This window comes from Octodon degus, unplaced genomic scaffold, assembly GCF_000260255.1.
Source record: "Octodon degus isolate 3935 unplaced genomic scaffold, OctDeg1.0 scaffold00001, whole genome shotgun sequence".
NCBI classification, from domain to species: domain Eukaryota; kingdom Metazoa; phylum Chordata; class Mammalia; order Rodentia; family Octodontidae; genus Octodon; species Octodon degus.
The window spans coordinates 34,316,932-34,334,703 of record NW_004524577.1 but is presented as its reverse complement, the minus strand read 5'-3'; the positions used below and the strand labels follow the sequence as shown (position 1 = coordinate 34,334,703).

At 40.6% G+C, this 17,772-nt stretch overlaps 1 protein-coding gene across 5 annotated transcripts in view; it reads right to left on the bottom strand.

Annotated features, from left to right (window-relative positions):
* The window catches only part of Pde4d (phosphodiesterase 4D), a 1,527,171-nt gene that overhangs the window by 327,187 nt on the left and 1,182,212 nt on the right, over positions 1-17,772 (bottom strand). Inside the window, exon 1 of one of the 5 annotated variants that reach the window (XM_004623073.2) lies at positions 15,513-15,806. The exons of the other annotated variants lie outside the window; for them this stretch is intronic. Coding sequence (XP_004623130.1) covers positions 15,513-15,601 — 89 coding nt within the window. The 5' untranslated portion in view covers positions 15,602-15,806. Of the gene's footprint in view, positions 1-15,512; positions 15,807-17,772 lie in introns of those variants that run through there. 5 annotated transcript variants of the gene reach the window in all.

The window sequence follows — 17,772 nt, the reverse complement described above, 5'->3', positions numbered from 1 at the left end:
TATAAGAATACGATGCTAACTTAAACTGAATGTGGGCTAAATGGAGGTAAAATTCTATTTCTGTAGAGCAGAAAACATTTTTTGTCCCAGCGGCTTATTTTCCAGGTATGTGCTACTCGTCATGAGGACAGACAGTATGATTTGCTCACTAGTACACAAACTATATTTTGGAAAAAAAAGCCTTCTTGATCAGAAAAATCCAATTCCATAGATAAAAGAAGGGCCTCAGTGCTAATATGGGATGATAATTTCTTAAGATGCTGTCACTGAAAATAGCTACATGGCCTGTACTGTGTTAATGATGTTGCAAATTGAAACACTGATTAAGGAAAAATAGAAGTCCAGCCCCTTAAAAGTTCAATGGACAGTGTACCAGAGCAAGTATGGCCCCAAACCCAGCAATTCCACTCCTTAGAAAAATCTTACACTAGGTTATTTACACCAATTTATACAGAATATAAGTTCATTTCTTTACCAGGTGAACCCTAAGTGCCATGGAGGTGAACCTCTGGTATGCGAGCCTGCTATTCATGTGATTGAAAGTTCAAAAGATTCACCATTGCTGTCCTGGGATATTCACTTATTTACAGTAACATTCAACTAAAATATCCATACATCCAAGAGGAGAATGAATGAATCCAGTAGTGACATTTCTTGTCATGTCACCACTAAGAGAATGAAGAATCTACAGTCACACAAAACAAGATGGTGAAATATCACAAACACAATATGGCCTGAAAAAAAGCCAAAGAATAGAAGTTTATATTTTCCATTCATAGAAAGCTCAAATTTGGTCCAACACATGTAAATCAGGCCTGCAGTTGCCTCCAGGAACTGGAGGAGCATGAAGGGTTCTCTGTGGGCTTGATGCTGCCCTGTGTCCTCTTGGGTGACGGTCATATGGGCAAAGATGGCCGGGAGTGTTTCTCTCCCTTGATAGCAATTCACATCCACTACTTGTGTCAGTTAATTTTACAGAGTGCTAACAATTGCATACACATAATTTGTCAAATAAAGGCAGGCTTTTGCCTCCTAACCAATGCTAGGAAGGCAAGATAAGATGCTCTTTTCAAAACTTACATAGAACTAGAGAAACATGAAGCTGTTTTAAAATTTCACTTCAAAACACAAGATAATTTGTTTTCCGGCCTGTAATGTTTTTCTTTCTCTTTATTTGGCACTTCTGTACGTTAGATTTTCTTGATGTCTATGCCACCTTACCTTACTTGAATTTGCTTGAGGAAGAGAAACCAGCATTTCTTGCACCCTGAGTATCTCAAGTAAGGGTGCAGAAATGGCTCTATCCATCAGCAGTTGTAAAGTCTCTTGTCCTCTTTGTTAGTGAGGACAGAGGACATCAACATACCCACCAGGCGCAGTGCAGCTGCAGCTAACCTCTCTAGTATCTTTGCTCAAGGCATTCTGAACTTTCTAATAAAAGTTGTGATGGAAAAAAAAAAATCTCATCATTTTCTTGGAACCAGTCACACATGAACCAGTTATCTGAACAAGGAAATGTTTTCATCTTTTGGTTCCCCTGTGGTGGGACAATGATGCTGCATAGAATCCAGGGACGAGGGCTTTTGCCAAGTTGAACCTGAAGATGGCAGGTTTTTTGTTTGTTATTGTCATTACGTTTTTCCCTTTCTTTCTTTCTTTCTTTGTTTTTCTTTTTTTTTTTTTAATGCATTTAGCACAGGGTCTACAGGCTCTCACTACACAGATCAGACTCTTCAGCCTCCCAACCACTGGGATTACTGGCTCGCGCCACCACGCCCAGTCTCAACCAACCTCTCAGGGTGCCCGGGAGGCGGGCCGGCGCTGTACCCCTGGGATCAAACGCTGGTGTCTGCGTCTGCCTAAGCAGGAGCTTTGATCCACTGAGCTATCTGGCTGGCCCTATGTTTTTCCCTTTCTTACAGCATCCCCCTTTCACTAGAGAATGTACCTACGTCATCCAATTAATATGATCCCTAAACAGGACATAAATCTTTCCCGTGGATGAGAACTCTAATCAAGTTCAGCTAATTTTTCATTCTCTATCTAAACAGTGCTATTTTGTGAAAAGAAAATGTCCTACAAACGAAGGATAGGCTACAGAGTTAGACCTCCCCTCTTGGTCAATCTATTTTGTTAGTCTATCTAAACAAACTTTGCTGTTCCATTCCTTCACCATAGCAACTTTCAGGAGATAATCCACAAATCAATTAAAGACAAGTGAACTGCCAACATGGTCAAGTGACAAGCATTCAAAGCATAATATTTACAGGCAGCACTCTAAAATGTATGTTTCAGAGAAAAGTTGGCCTGGCTGGCTTTCCTTCAAGTGCGAGACTTCAAATGTGTATGATTATTTTTGAAAATCAAAAGTTCACTAATAGGGCAGAGGACACAGCTCAGTTGTGTAAGTGCCTGGTTGGCAAGCGCAAGGACCTGGGCTCCACCCCAGGTACAGCATGCTGTGCCGGGCACGGTGGCGCACGCCTGTAATCCCAGAGCTGGGGAGGCTGAAACAGAAGGATCACTTTGAGTATGAGCTGCATAGTGAGACTCTGTACCAAACACATAAATTAAAAAAAAGAAAGTTCACTATATAATCACTCTTAGCTTATGACACCTATGTTTTCCTGACTTTTGAGTACATATATAAAGCAAAAAAAAAAAGGTATTGTTATAGAACATATTGCTGCTGTTGATTTTTAACTTTTTTTACTTTAAAAATTTCTACTCATAAAATATTTTGAAGATAAATGAAATAATGTTATGGAAATTACACTGTAAGTTGCCCCTCCTTTCCTTTCTTATTTCTCCTACTCCTTTGCTTTTTCCATTTCCTTTTATTTTTAGAATAAAGGAGAAATAAAGGCAAATTCATGCAAGGGATTAGAGTCCAATCTAATTGGAAATTAAATCAGTAATGAGGTCAACATTCTTTTTTTTTTTTTTCTTGCACTGGGGATTGAACTCAGGACTTCGTGCTTTCAGGCAGGTACTTATGCCACTGAACTATCTCCCCCACCCACCCAGCTATCTGGGTGTTTGCATTGGCTTCAGTGTCACAGACACTTTGCTGAGAACAGCAAATGCGTCCGTGGATCTATGAGCGAATGGCCAATTTCTTTGATGAAGCTTTCTTTGACTTCTCTAAGCAAAGTCCTGTATTCCAGTCTCTATTTCTTTTTTTCTAAATTTGTGGCTAATTGATTTATTTCCTGTCATTTTTCACTGGAGCGTAAACTTCGTAAGAGCAGACACCTCATTCATGTTACTCCTCATCATTAATCTTAGTACAAGACAAAAGCTTTCATGTATCTAGGAAAAGCATCAGAACCCCAGGCCCAGCGGTTTGCTCCTCTCATCCATCCCAGGCAGTAAGATCTGACTGCTACAATTTAGCAACTATGAAAAATCATATGAATGGAATTAAACAAATTACATTAAAATATTCATCATACTTCAAACCCAGAACCTCTAAGTAATTAGACTACGTCTTACCATTACTGCATTTTTGGGAGCCATGGAAGCTGGTAAGTTGGACAAATGTGTCAAAGTGGAACTAGGCCCCAGTGCCTTACTAATCTCTGCAATGGACATCCTGACTGGTTAATGTCAGCTATTAGTCATTGGGAAACCTTGAGTCACCTGGTTCTGACATTGCAAAAGTATAAGTAAATGTCTATCTGTACTGTTGTTCTGGGGGTCGTCTTGCCAACCAGGCAGTCGAGTCACCACCTAACCCAGCTCTTGTCTTCTTGTCTATCTTTCCCTTATTCCACCGCTGTTTCTTCTCAAGCACCACAGATCACACTGCGAGACCAGCAGATCCCTACACTGCTTTCTGAGCTAACTTACACTTACTAAATCTGTATGTTGGGAACACCATTTGTGTTGTTACGAACCTCCCATCAGATTCACATTTAGTGAAACTCTACAGCTTGAAATAGGTTGGCAGGAGAGTTCTTGTGCAGAAATCAGCAAGTATTATATGCCGGCTATTAACACTCCAGAAGACTCCTGGCTATAAGGATTGAAGAGGCTCTAAATGAGCCATTCTGATCACAACTGTGTTTTATTTATGGTCATACTGGGTCTTACTGGAGTTTATTCTTTTCACCTCCTCATTTTTAGCTTTACTCCCAACAGCTTCCCTCCACTTGCGACTGCTTGTGGCTTGCTCCTACACCACTGAACCTGGCCCATACCCCAGGGCCAACCCTGACCTTTGTCCTACAGTATGCTACCTGGAGGTAGAGATAAGGAAAACCAGGAACTCTGAGCTCACCCTGGAAACTTCCAAAATTCCAAACCGGGACTCACATGTGTCAGATCATCCCGCAGGACTGACAGTCACCTTTCTCCGCAGGAAGTTCCTTGAAAATCTATTCATATGTACTGCATGGCATGGAGGCCCCCAACTCTAAAAGAATTACAGAAGAGGACATGGACAGGTGACACAGCTGACATGACTCAGCATCTGTCGATCACATTATTATTCACACTCTGAAGACCTAGGGGAAGGAGCCCTAGATCTGGTCTGATACTTCAGATCCCTCAAGTCAGTGCCCTCCGTGCTTCTACCAGTTTTCTTTCACTCGCTCTAGGAGTTCTCAGTCCAAGTGTACTGTGGCCCACTCAAACTTTACTTCTTCTTCCTTACTGTCATGTGCCATGTTCAAATTTTGTCTGCCATGCACAAGAACCCAGAACCTATCAGGGATCCCATCTCTCATGGTAACAACTTCAAAGCTTTCTCTTCTGGAGTGTGATTTGCATATTTGTTCCTTTTAAAATTTCTGTCACTTGTACTTAGTTGGCTTAACATAATTCAAGTAACGCACGTCTTCTGTTCACCAAACCACCGTCTCTCCTGAACATTTCGTTGTTCTTTCTAAATTTACATTATTGTCAGGTAGGTATTAAGTTATAGCCTGACCAGTTTTAATGCTTGATATGGTATTTTTTCTCCCAGTGGGATTTTCTGTGATTCAAAGTAACTTTGTGGTCAAACCAATCTTACAGCAATTCAGTAACCATGTTTTAGTTCCTGCGAGTGGAGGTTAACAAAACCTCTTTGATTATAGTTTTAAAAAAAAAAATAATGGAAGTTAGGAGTGACGAGAGCCAAAATAGGAGGACATTTGCGTGTGGCAAAACCATGACCGGAGTGGGCTGTCTCCAGAAAAACAAGAAACACCAAATTCATAGAATTAAATGCCTCTTTTATGTTAGAAGTGTTTCTTATTTGTTCCACTGTGGCCAGAGAAGGCTCACTTGGGCCGCTCAGTCAGGGCCCACTCTCTTAAAATTAGTTCATGGGGGCTCATCGGCTTCATGACTCATAGACCAAAATAGACTTTAGGAGCTGGGAAAAGTTAAAGTAACAGTCTGAGAATGAATAATATAATTTTTAAGAGCACTTAATTGAACACAGGTACACATATTACACATGGCAAAATGACACAGTTTGAACCACAGTGAGCTTATCATAGTGACAATCAGAATAACCCCAGGCAGGCAAGCCTCCAGCAGTGGGAGTGTCCGTTTGGCCACCTTGATTACTTTCTATTTCCTTATAGCCTACTTAATGCTCTGGTCTGGCCAATAGCTCAGGCTACCTTAGGGCATCAGGACTTTGACCCAACTGCGTGGAGGTCTTGATCTTCTGTCTGTGGTTCCTCTAAGTGCTATCTTGACAGCATTGAGCATTTATTGGCACTGTATTTTCCCTATGTTTCTGGCCTCCACTGAGTGTTGTTCAGGTTATTTTGAATGTTGACGAAGAGGCTTTCCTTCACTTTAGAAAAATTCAGCTAATGCTTTCTGCAAAAATGTTTGTAAGTTGTCCCTCCTTAACAGAACTTCCCTTGTAACTTGCAGATAAAATGTCTGAGCCTAGTTTTACCTGCAAGAGTCTCTGTTAGTCAAAAGCCTGTCCTTCCAGAGTTGTTCCTCAAATATGACTTTTACTGCTGTCTCCTCTCTGCAAGAAGTAGGCTCCATGTCATTTCCCCTGCCAGGCCCAACTTGAGGCTCAGATTTAGGTGGGATCTGGGCTCAGGTGCAGGCTGAAGCACTGGGACAAAGATTTGTAAAGAGAACTTTTATGAGCACATGTTTATAGCACATAATGCTTACCTGGATAGTGTGCAAGCTTGTACGTAACTCATCTTAATTCTTTTCCGGTGCCCTTTCTCTCCCGCCACTCCCCACTACCTCCAACTCTTATCCCCCTTCCCATGTGCAAAATCTCCACTTCCATGTTTTTCTTCCATTCTGTTTTTTAAATCCCTGTTCCCTTTCCTCCATTTTGTATTATCTTTATGACAAAGAAGGATAAACTTGAGGCATTTGGAGGTAAATGGACGCACTTTGAAAGCATGATGTTAAGTGCAATAAATCAGACCCACAGATTTAAATAGCATATCTTGCGTGAGAAACTCAAAATTAAACACAAAGCACAGAGACTGGAGGTTCAATCCCCCGGCCTGCCGTGCTGGCCCTACCCCCTGCAATTGAGTCTGGGTGTGGTGGCACGCGCCTGTAATCCCAGCTCTTGGGAGACTATACACCGGTGGATCACTACGAGTCCGATCTAGTAGTGAGACCCTGAACACCCTGTAAACCCTTCGCTAAGATAAAAAGTAAATAAATAAAAATAAATAAATAAACAAAAAGCAAAGGAAAAGACAGGTAATAGGAAGCTGGGAGGTCTTTTTTGGAACAAAGGGTTTTGCAGAAGTACACAGAACTGGGAGTTCTCATTCAGGCCTGGAGAACCCTCACCTCCCTTCAACACGAACCTCTTGTTCCCATAACTGTAGCAACGTGGCGGCCTTCTGCTTTCAGGAGTCTTGCTACAGCGGGCAATAGTTTCATTCACTCAGTACAAAAACCTCAATCACAGACTATGCGCCAAACCCCCTTCTAGGTACTGGCCATACTCAGAAGGAGGGCAAAAAAGACAAAATCACTGCTGTGCAGAGGTGATGCGGTAGTATGGATAGTAGCTGACATTTACATTCGTGGTCTCCGTGTGCCAGGCATTTTACTCCTCCTGACACTGTCTTTTATAGATGAGGACACAGCGGTGCATGAAAAGTAATAACCCGGCTAATGTCCCACCACCATAAGTGATGACGTAGATCTGTGAACTTCTGTGATGTGGCTCTAGGGCCAGCCAGCCCACACCCACTTCTGCATACTACATCCAAGATTTAAAAAAAAAAAAAAGAAAAAGAAAAAATACATTTATATGCCAGTTGCTTATGAGATACCTCTCCCAGAGACAGTCATACTGTATTGTTCCATAACCGAGGGTGGTCCACGGCTGCCACTTTGCCTTTCAGCATATTAGACAAAAGGAGCATATCAAACGTTCTGCCGCGTAGGGCAGATTTGAAAAAAGCGATACGAAAGAGGTGGTTCGCTAGGCCCATCACTAAGTGCACATTTCCACTTAGTCTGCACAGTCACCTTATGATATAGGTATTTTAATTTTCCCTTTACAGACTTGATGAACTGTCTGCTGCAGTTGGAAAAGCTACCCAGTTGAGAAAGCCACAGAGCCGACACTCAGGCTTGCTCTGTTTGGCTCAAAGCTGTGGTCCTTAATTGCTCTTATTCTTAGATATAAAAGTGATCTATGGGGTAGTTACTCTTTCGCTGTCAATGTAGTCCATGCAACTCATAATTTGTAACCTAAAGAAGACTATTTTAATACCTGAGACCACAAGAGTACAATCAGGAGGCATGATACAGGATGAAGAGTTCCTCAGCTTGGAGAACCTCTGGCTCCTACCAACAGCTGGCCAAGCAACTGCATTTTGGCAATACAATTTGTTCACATGATCAATGTTTTTGGCCAAGTAAGATGAGCCAGATGGAAACCCACGAAGCCAAATATAAAAGGAGGAGATAAAACCAGTCCACTTAAAATCACGGATCAGTTGTCTTTTTAAATTTTATTTTACATAATAAATACTTCTAGGCCAGAAGCATACCTTAGTGGTGGAGTGCTTGCTTACCATGTGCTAGACCCAGGGTTCGATACGAAGCTCCACAGAAAAAGAAAAAAAAAAAAAAAACTTTTTGATGGTTTTGCATAACACCACTTCACACGGTTATCAACTAGGCCACAGGATAGTTTAGACGTTCTTTAGTAAATATATAATTTAATTGATGACAGAAGCCTATTCTACATCAAATTACAAGATACTCTTTATTTTTTCCTGAAGAAAGATTCCAAGTTGAGCAGAAGAAAGGCACAGTCAGCGAGAATAACATGCGCACGATGGGATCCCTGCGCATGCAACAAGAGGATCTGCTCAGGAAACCGCTGCATGAGAGAGCTGGGTAGGGTCACGGTCCTCGGCCAGGGTTCATCCTCCGTCAAGTTTCCGGAACCTTCTCTGCCTTGCTGCCCCACTGTAATGCAAAGGTACTCCTCCATCCAGCACCCGTGGCTGTCTGGGAGGGTGTCTTAGGAGACAAGGCAGCGTACACAGGAACGCTGCCACTGCAGCTAAGAAACCCGCACTGGTTAGCAACTTCTGTTCTTGCTTAAGATTTTCTGCCCACATCTATGTGTGGTCTCTGGCTCTTAAACCTCCAATTATTGCTCTATCATTCAATGATCTTTGTAGTTATTGTCTTCACTTATCCTAAGCAATACCATGACATGGGGTGGGGAACACTCAAAACATTAGATGTCACACATTATAACTGAACTTTTAACAACTAAAAAATGCTAAGCAACTGTCAGTATTTCTGTGGCACATAGAATGGCACATGCTAATGCTCTGCATTTGCCTAAGCTTACCTAAGCAGTTCACCTGGTGGCATTCATTTCTTTCTAAAGACGTGGGGTCCGGCCAGAATTTTCTGGTGGACACTGTGAGGTTTGATTCAGCAACTACTGATGTGACAATACTCAGGTTTTGGTACAGGTAAAGAGGATCTATGAGACCACACTGTCATGATCCCTACCCATAGCTGCTAATATAAAGGCTTCCTTTAGAGCTCAAGACTTGAGCATGATTTTCTGAATACAGGGGCTGATCTCTAGAACTTGTTTTAGCAAATACTGCTCGGCCTTTTTATAGCTGGGAGATTGTTTGTATTGCATTCAGAGATTTTTTTTTTCTTTCTGCTATTTCCCATCAAAGGACTCTATTTATTCCCTCTACTGCAGGAGGCATGAGTGTGTTCAGCCTGCTTAAGGTGTCACAGAAGGTAGCTCTCCTAAAAGGTGGGACAGGAGAAGATAGGAAGGCAATTTGCAAAAGTGACATTGGGCGATCGCCTGGGACTGTAATGGCATAGTGCATCCTGTGAGGCCCGTCAGTCAAAGGCAAACAAACTAAAAGGCACTCTCCTTTTCTGGCCTGGAGGATGTCATGGGACCACCTCTGTTCTCTATGTGGTCTACCTTAAGTGGTTTTTTTGTTTTGCTTTGTTTTGTTTGTTTTCTCCAGTAGGATAGTCACCATGCACAAGGTGCCTCTGTTCATTTTTTTTTTTTTTTTTTTTTTTTTTTTTTTTGAAATGAACAATAAAGACTTCTTCTGGTTAGAAGGCAAGATAATTGCCAGAAGAATCAGAGTCTAGTTAGTGTTTTCCAGAATATTACTGTAACTTTCAGGTATGATTTTGTGTGTGTGTGTATGTATGTATGTGTGTGTGTGGCCAGCTCAGCCTGCCCTGGGGGTGAGGCTAGCATGGCATGTGGTTCCGGGGATGAAACCATGGTCTCTGCATTTGCCTAAGCTTACCTAAGCAGGTGCTTTATACCGCTGAGCTATCTTGCCAGCCCCAATATTTTTTTCAAAATACTAGATTTCTTAGTGTGCTCTTGTTGACGTTGTCATAATTCACAAGCTCATTTCATCCGCCTTTTTGCTGGGCACTGTATTTAAACCAACACCCATTCACTTGCGTTATTTTCTGACAGGAATGTATCATTCTCCTCTCTGCCTTTTTTATCTGTCCTCAGTTGATGGGCATCTGGGTTGTTTCTAGAAGTGAGCTATGACAAATTACGCTGCTACAAACATGGGTGCACATATACTGCTATGGTATAAGGTTTTCAGTTCTTCTGGAAAAAATACCCAGAAGGGACTAGCTAGCTTGAATGGGACCTCCAATCCTAGCTTTTGAAGGAGTCTCCACACTGATTTTCATAGTAGCTGTACCAGTCTGCACTCCCATCAACAGTGCAGAAGAGCTCCTTTTTCCCCACAGCCCCTCCAGCATTTGTTATTGGCTGACTTCTTGATGTTAGCTATTTTTTCTGGGGTGAGATGGAATCTCAGTGTTGTTTTAATTTGCATTTCTCAAATGACAAATGATGTTGAATTTTTTTTTCTTTGTGACTTGTTCAGCCCACCCTGAGGGCAGGGCTGGCATGGCATGTGGTGTCAGGGATTGAACCTTGGTCCCTGCGCATTTGCCTGAGCTTGCCTAAGCAGGCGCTTTAGACCAATGCACTATCTCCCTGGCCCTGAACGTTTTGTCATATATTTACTTACCATTTATATTTCTTCCTCTGAGAAGTGCATATTCATCTCAGATACCCATTTTTGAATTGAGTCTTTGAATTGGGGGGGAGGGCTGATTTTTTTTTTTTAATTCTTTATATGTTCTAGATAGAAGGCCTTTGTCTGAGGGACAGTTAGCTATAATTTTTCCCCAGTTTGTGAGTTTGCTTTTTACTCTGTTAAAAATTTGCTTTGAAGTATAGAAACTTTTCAGAAAGATGAGATCCCAGCTGTTGATTCTTTAAAGTATTTCTAGTGCAGCAGTCCACCTTCTGAAACAGAGCTTGGGACACATCTCTCTAAAGCAATGAGGAGAAACTTGACAATGGGATGCCAGGACCTAGTTGACAAGTCAATACCATGTCCCCCACAGTAGTATTCAACTTTGCAAGCCCTGCTGCTCAGAGAAATCCCTTTGCTTTAGACACTGTTGGCACTCAGTGGAGTCCACAGAGGAAAATTAGCTTTCTTATGTTGCAATCTTCCCTCTAGCTCCCCTGTAATCCCCTACTTCTCAGTTTTTCCTCTACATTTGCTCTTTCTCCTCTCCTTTCTATTTCTCTCCCTCTTTCAATCTCTTTTTGTTCATTAAATCTAACAGAGACTACTAAGCTGTATGTAAAGAGGAATGATCATAAAATATGGTGAACATTTAAGTTTTAAAGACTGTATTAGAGTAAAAGACATATTTCTGTGAATTGTCCCAGACTACATTCTCACTTTGAATACATGAATCCCATCACGCATGCCACTTTCTGAAGCAGTTTGGAAGTCCTATTTTTGGAATATCTTTATTTGTGTTGCTGTAGCTGATTCAATAGCTTGAAGCAATTCCAAATTTTACTTTCATGGTCATTTTGACTTTGGGGAAGAGTCCGAAGTCCTGTAGAACCAGATCTGGGGATGGTGGCAGGTGAGGACACACCTGTGTGTGGAGCCTTCCTCCCTTTCTGTTGGATGACATTCAGCAGCAGCACTCACCACACATTTTATCACACCTCTTTGAGTCACAAAAGAGGACTTCGAGAACAGCTTCAAAAAGCAGCAAGAAGAACAGCCATGTTTTAAAGCCAGGAAGAGCATTTCAAGGAGGACCCATGACAACATGTCTTTTGCTGTAATTTTTAAAAATGTAATAAGCATTTACAGTATTAGTTCATCACCCCTTGTGTTTGTCTTTTCTGTAAAGATAAAATTTTTCACTGCTAAAAATTTGATTGCAGATCTGAGCATTGTATATTTGTATAAGTTTGTAAGTAATTTTCAGAGTCAACATTAAGCAAATATATACGATTTGTTATTACCTTAATAAATCAGTAATAAATCAGATTCTAACTACATTTTATATATTAGAGACTTTGCTATTTTCTTTTTTTTTTTTTTTTGGCTGAATGCTAGAAGGGAGTAGAATCGCCACCAAAAATGTTGAAGCTTAAAGTAGATATACCACCAATGCCATGTGTTAATATTCATTTGGTGTGAAAAAAAAAAAAGGATTGGGTAATAGACTTCTCTGAAGATTTTGCTGGATATAAAACATTATTCTTAAGCAAAAAAGAACATATGGGAGAAATCCAATGAAAGATTGTTGATGACTATCCAGTTCTTTCGGTTGCCTCAGCAGGGAAAGCGTATCCAAAGCCTCTTAAAGGTCAAGATAAGCTTAAGTTACTTGCGTGTTTTAAGGGATCTTGTGTTTTATTTTATTTTTTATTAATTTTTTATTATTTTTTTCAAAGTTTATTGATAAACAGATAGCAATGAGACAGTTTCAAATCAAATTGGAAGTACAGTTTCAACAAATAACACACTGCATATATTCTTCTTAGTGGTTAATTGCTGTACAAGATGCGGACTTGAGATCCTATTTACAAACACCATTAGAACAAATCATTCTATTCATTAAGAGAATGCAACTATATATCTATCCCAATCACTTTGAATACACAGATACAAAATGGACATTCGTCTGTATACCCCATTTTTTCTAAGTTCTGTTATTGAATATTATAGGTGTGTAAACTCAGCAAAATATTCTAAAAGAGTCCAGTAGCCCATTATAGCATTGGGTCTTCTGTTTAACTGGCAATGTCAGAAATTATTGACCTGAGTCCCCCACAGCTCAACATAACAGCATGGCTTTACTTCCTATATTTCATCTTCATACTTTTCTACTGGATGCTTAAGACCAAGGTGAAGCAGGACCTCTGCAACAAGAGTTGTAGCTTTTGGGTCTGAGAAGGTCAGTGAAATGCCCTCAGGATTTATCCTGAGAAGGGATCTTGTATTTTAAACAAAAAAGAACAAATGCAAAAAGCTGCAGAATTAGAGGATACTTTTAAGAGTTTACTTTAAATAATTTAATGCCTCCAAATCCAGTAACGCTATCCAACAAAACTGTGCTATTCCAAAGATAATTATAGCATTGAAGTGAATGTGTATGCATATGTGTGCTTGCTTGCATGTGGGTGTGTAGTGTGTGTGTGTGTGTGTGTGTGTGTGTGTGTGTACATATGGAGTAATGGTACATTTGAAGTTCTAAGGCCTGATAAAAGTTTAAAACATTATGAACATTTTTGTTACTGTCTGTATGTGACTGAAGGTCTATCTTCTTGGAAAGATGAGACCAGGAAGTCAACTCTCCTCCTATCTCCTTGGCCTTTCACTTAACTTCATTTTGGAACTGGGGATTGAATCTGAGACCTCCACACCAAACTACATCCTCAGCCCCTTTTTTATTTCTTATTTTGAGATGGTGTTGTCTCACTCAGTTACTAAATTGCCCAGGGTAGGCTTGAACGTGTGATCCTCCAACTTCAGCCCCTTCCCAGACTGCTAGAATTATAGGCGTGGGCCACCATGCCTGACTCCATTCAATCAGTGGCAGGCCTGCACATCCCAGCAAGTTGATGCTGCCCTGAAAGACATTCTGCGGTGATAGCAGAGAGAAGAACATGAAAGGTGCTCTGTCAGGCAGGCATTCATGGTGCTACTTTGTAAATCAGGGAGCCTCAAACCCCAGAGAGTTTATAGCCCAATGTAAGACCTGTAACAGTGAAAATTGCATAGGAAAAAATAATAACTAAGACAGCAATGAAGAGTCAGCGGAAGAGGAAATAGATAAGGAACAAAGTCTCTCAAGTTTCCAAAGGTTGGTCCATGATGGGTTGGAGACGTCATGGTCATCTCTCAGGCTTATTAAAGTCAAGACCTTGTGAGAACTAAAAGGAACATTCAAATATATGGAAAATTCATCTTCAGCTGAGCCAGGACTTGTGTTTCAGAAAGGGCCAGAATTTGGCCAAATGAAATAAAAATACCTTTGCCAGAACAAAGCAAAGGTAAGTTTCATAAATCATGTAGTAGAATTTAGATGACATTTTTATTTATTTATTGTATTTTAGGGAAGTGTCTACAGGGTGTTCAGGGTCTCACTACTAGATTGGACTTTTAGTGATCTGCCTGTTTACAGCCTCCCAAGAGCTGGGATTATAGGCACACGCCACCATGCCCAGTCTCAGGCAGCATTTTTAAAAGTTTTCTCAGATTCTATATTTCACTAAGCTATTGATTTTGCTATATTCAATAATTACATATTCATATTAGGAACTTGTTATCAAATTGTAATACCTATCAGTGGTGAAGAGCTTCTAGAAATAGTAACTATTGGAAACATGCACAGTAATATTCATAAATCTTTGATAAGATCTTCGGATTCTTATACAATAATGATGAGGTACAAAAAATAAGCACAAGAGTCACATTCAATAGGATGTGAAGCATAATTTCTATTAGTCAACTAAGTTTCCTCAGTATAACAAATTGTATAATTAACAAAAATAAATAGTACTTGTTTTGATTTGAAATGAAAAGAAATGAAAATTTTATTTACATATTTAGCTAGCAGCTCTTACATAGCCCTTGTTTGTTTAGGTAATTACTAGTGAGTTTTATAATTTGATTTCTCCCAGTTTTATTACTGTCAAAAAACTTCCAAGGATACTCTCTTCTTTACTGTTTAAAGCAAGTAATTCGTATGAATTATTTTAATCCAAATTTTCAATGTTCATCATGGAGACAAATCAGAGTACATTCTAATCCAAAGCTAGTGCATAATTTCACATGAGCCTGACAGCTTCAAATACATTACATTTGATCTAAATAAGAAATATCTCATTGTCGAGATAGCACTAACATTTCACCTCTAATTAACATTGCTAAAATAGTTTGCTGTGGTGTAGACCATAATCAATTCAGAAACAAAATTATGACGAACCACTCATTTCCCTACGAATGTCTAGAACACAAAGGGAGAAACAAATTGAGGATTTTTCTGTGTTTTCCTTTTACTTATTTGGTCCAAATGGACTAAATTCTAATATGAAACAAAAGTCACTGACCCTTTATTTAGGGCATAAGGTGCAGGTTTGAGATGACTTCTAGAGAAATTTTTAAAAGTAGATGGTTAATAAAGTATTTATGTAGAATTTATGGTATCCAATGTTGCAGAATAAAATTACCTCACAGACCACAGAAATAGTATCAACTTTTCCAAGTTGATGCTCTGAAACAGCTACAAGCAAGGTATAGTGTTTTTCTTGTTATTGTTTATTTAGTCAAACAAGAGCTGCTTCCTGATACTTAAAAAGGTAACTTAATGTTAGCATGAATAATGTTGACGAAGTTCAGATATTAGGCAAGTTAATACACTACTTCTCCAGAACACACTACTGTACTATGAATGTTTTTTAAAGTTCACCACTTAACTGCCGGAGTGAATGTTCAGAGATAGTTAAAATCAGCAAGTTTCCCCATACCCAGACTACTTCAGCTCATCATAGCCAAAGTCTTATTTTATATCCTGGATTTGAACCAACTTTAGGCATGAAATGAAACAGCATAGGGCAAAGGCTGGTTTGCAAGGGACCTAAAGCTGGTGAAAAGTGCTTCCCGGGTACACGAAGCAAAGAGCAGTACCTGTAGGACTTGGAGAATCGCAATCTTGATTTGGCTCTTGGAGACGATCCTGCTGCTGTCACTCCAGGAGGATCCCAGACAAAAGCCATTTGTAAAGAGGAAGCCAAGAGGCCCAGGAACAGCGAAGAGTCAGAGCTGGTGCAGGGCCCCCGGGCTGTGGGGCCCCCAGAGGAGCAGAAGACACTTGTGGCTGAGGGAGGGCATTTCTTCTGTGAGTGGTAGGTGCTGTCAGAGAGGTGGCAGGCCGGCCAAGGCGGGCTGCACAGGATGGCTGGGACTTCCTGCTGCGTGACACTTGGCCTTTGCGACAGAGCTTGCTTCACTCAGACCTTATCTCACCATTAATGTGAGAAACACTCCCTTGAAAAATTGTTTTTAAATATAGTCCTGATTAAACAGCCATAGTCACATGCTACTCCTGAAAAGCATCACACACACAAGCAGGCGCACACACCGTGGAAGATAAGATTGGAGGGGGTGAAACTTTAGGCTAAGGGTGACTATTTAAAAAGTAAATAGAGAGCTCTATTAAAAGAAAAGAAGCTAATCGATTGCCATGACTGGGAGATTCAACAAACGTGACTAAATTTCAAGCGACCAGTTGCCAATATAACTGTCCACATCTCAGCCTCTTTTAGAAACACGGATGGATATCATTATGAACGAAACTTCCATAAGGATTTAATCCTTCCAAAAATACCAGCTCCTCCCTGCAAGCTGACGCAAGAAGAACACAGGCAGATCACTTTCAAAGTTTTTGGCAGCTTTTCCCTCCAGGAGACGCTGTGTCACCCTGGAGAGTAAATTCTAATGCGCGACTTGGACAACGAAGATCAATTTTCCCATCCATATTCTGTTCCCCAGTATCTGAACCGATAAACCCTTTAAAACAACCTTCTTTCAAGTTAAATAAAGGATGACAGGCAAACAGAGCCCTTTGAAAGTTTTACAAGAGCAGCACATTGTGGATTTCAATGTATTTCAAGATAATGTCCTCACGGAGTCAAAGGACCCAAATGTCGTCATTAATTCTCACCACCGAGTGTGTTTCATCTTAACAATGAGGCATAATTCCATCAGTCCCTGTCCAAACATTGCCCTGCCGGTGGCCTCTACTGTAAACCAAGGCAGAGCTCCGCTTTTCCAGGATAAGATTAGAGATGCTTGGAGTGCCCCAGAGTGAACTTAACCCCATCTGAACTGGTAAAAACTGATCAGTAGTTGAACTCAGTGAACCCCACCATATGAACCAGATTTCCAGACCTCTAAAGTTCAATCTATCTCGTAGCACAAAAGGGGACCAAAAGTGTTCATGCAATTGGTGTAAATGATTAAGATATTAAACACCATGCTTGGTTTGAAAATAACATCCAGCACACCAGGGGTTTGTGAGAATGCTACAGGTTCCATATCAGCTTTGGGGATGAGTAATAGAAAATGCCTTATGGTTCCACCTCTTTGTTATCTGACATATGGGCCCCAAGTGTGTGGGTGTGTGACACTGTCCGGAACACCAATAACCTTGGAGGAGCTGAGGGTTCAAAAATAAACAAAGCCTCTCTGAATCACCTCTGATATTCTAATGCTTCATAAAGTGCCCTTTTGCTTTGTGTAGGGACGTGCATGTCACCTAAGCGAGATGCGGGACATCTATCCGGTGTTCTTGAAGAAGGTGCCCATACCTATGCAGTCCGCCCCTCTGGTGCATGAGATCCTGCTGTTAGCATTTCATCCCCTGATAGTCTTTAGTTCCCATTTGGGGGCAGGTCTTGGTCAATGAAACTATTCTTGGTAGAATTAATGCGGAGCTGAACAATTTGGCATTTAAGAGAATGACATTATCTGAGATTAAAGCCAGACAGTATGGGAGATCTGGTCCACTGGTAAGGAGGGGAGGACCCTGTGGGCTGCTGGAGTGGAGGATTGGTGCAAAGGGCTTGGGGGTACACAGAGCACAAGAGCAATGGTAGCGCTTCTGTCCCATCTAGCACCGAGCTCTTAGTTCCAGTGCTGCTTAGGATTCCGTAGGTGAAGCCATAGTACTGGCATCTGAGAATGACAGCTATAGTCCCCAGAGACAATGTCAGCAGCAGAAAAATGTTACTTTCACGATGACCCCAATGTTTCTTATAGTAATAAACATCTTATTTTCCCACTTGGGCTAAAGCCAACAAAATGTATTTTCACTAATAATTATTTTTGTCTTTTTACCAATTTAGATTATTTTGTTTTGTTTTATTTTATTTATTTTTTAATATAC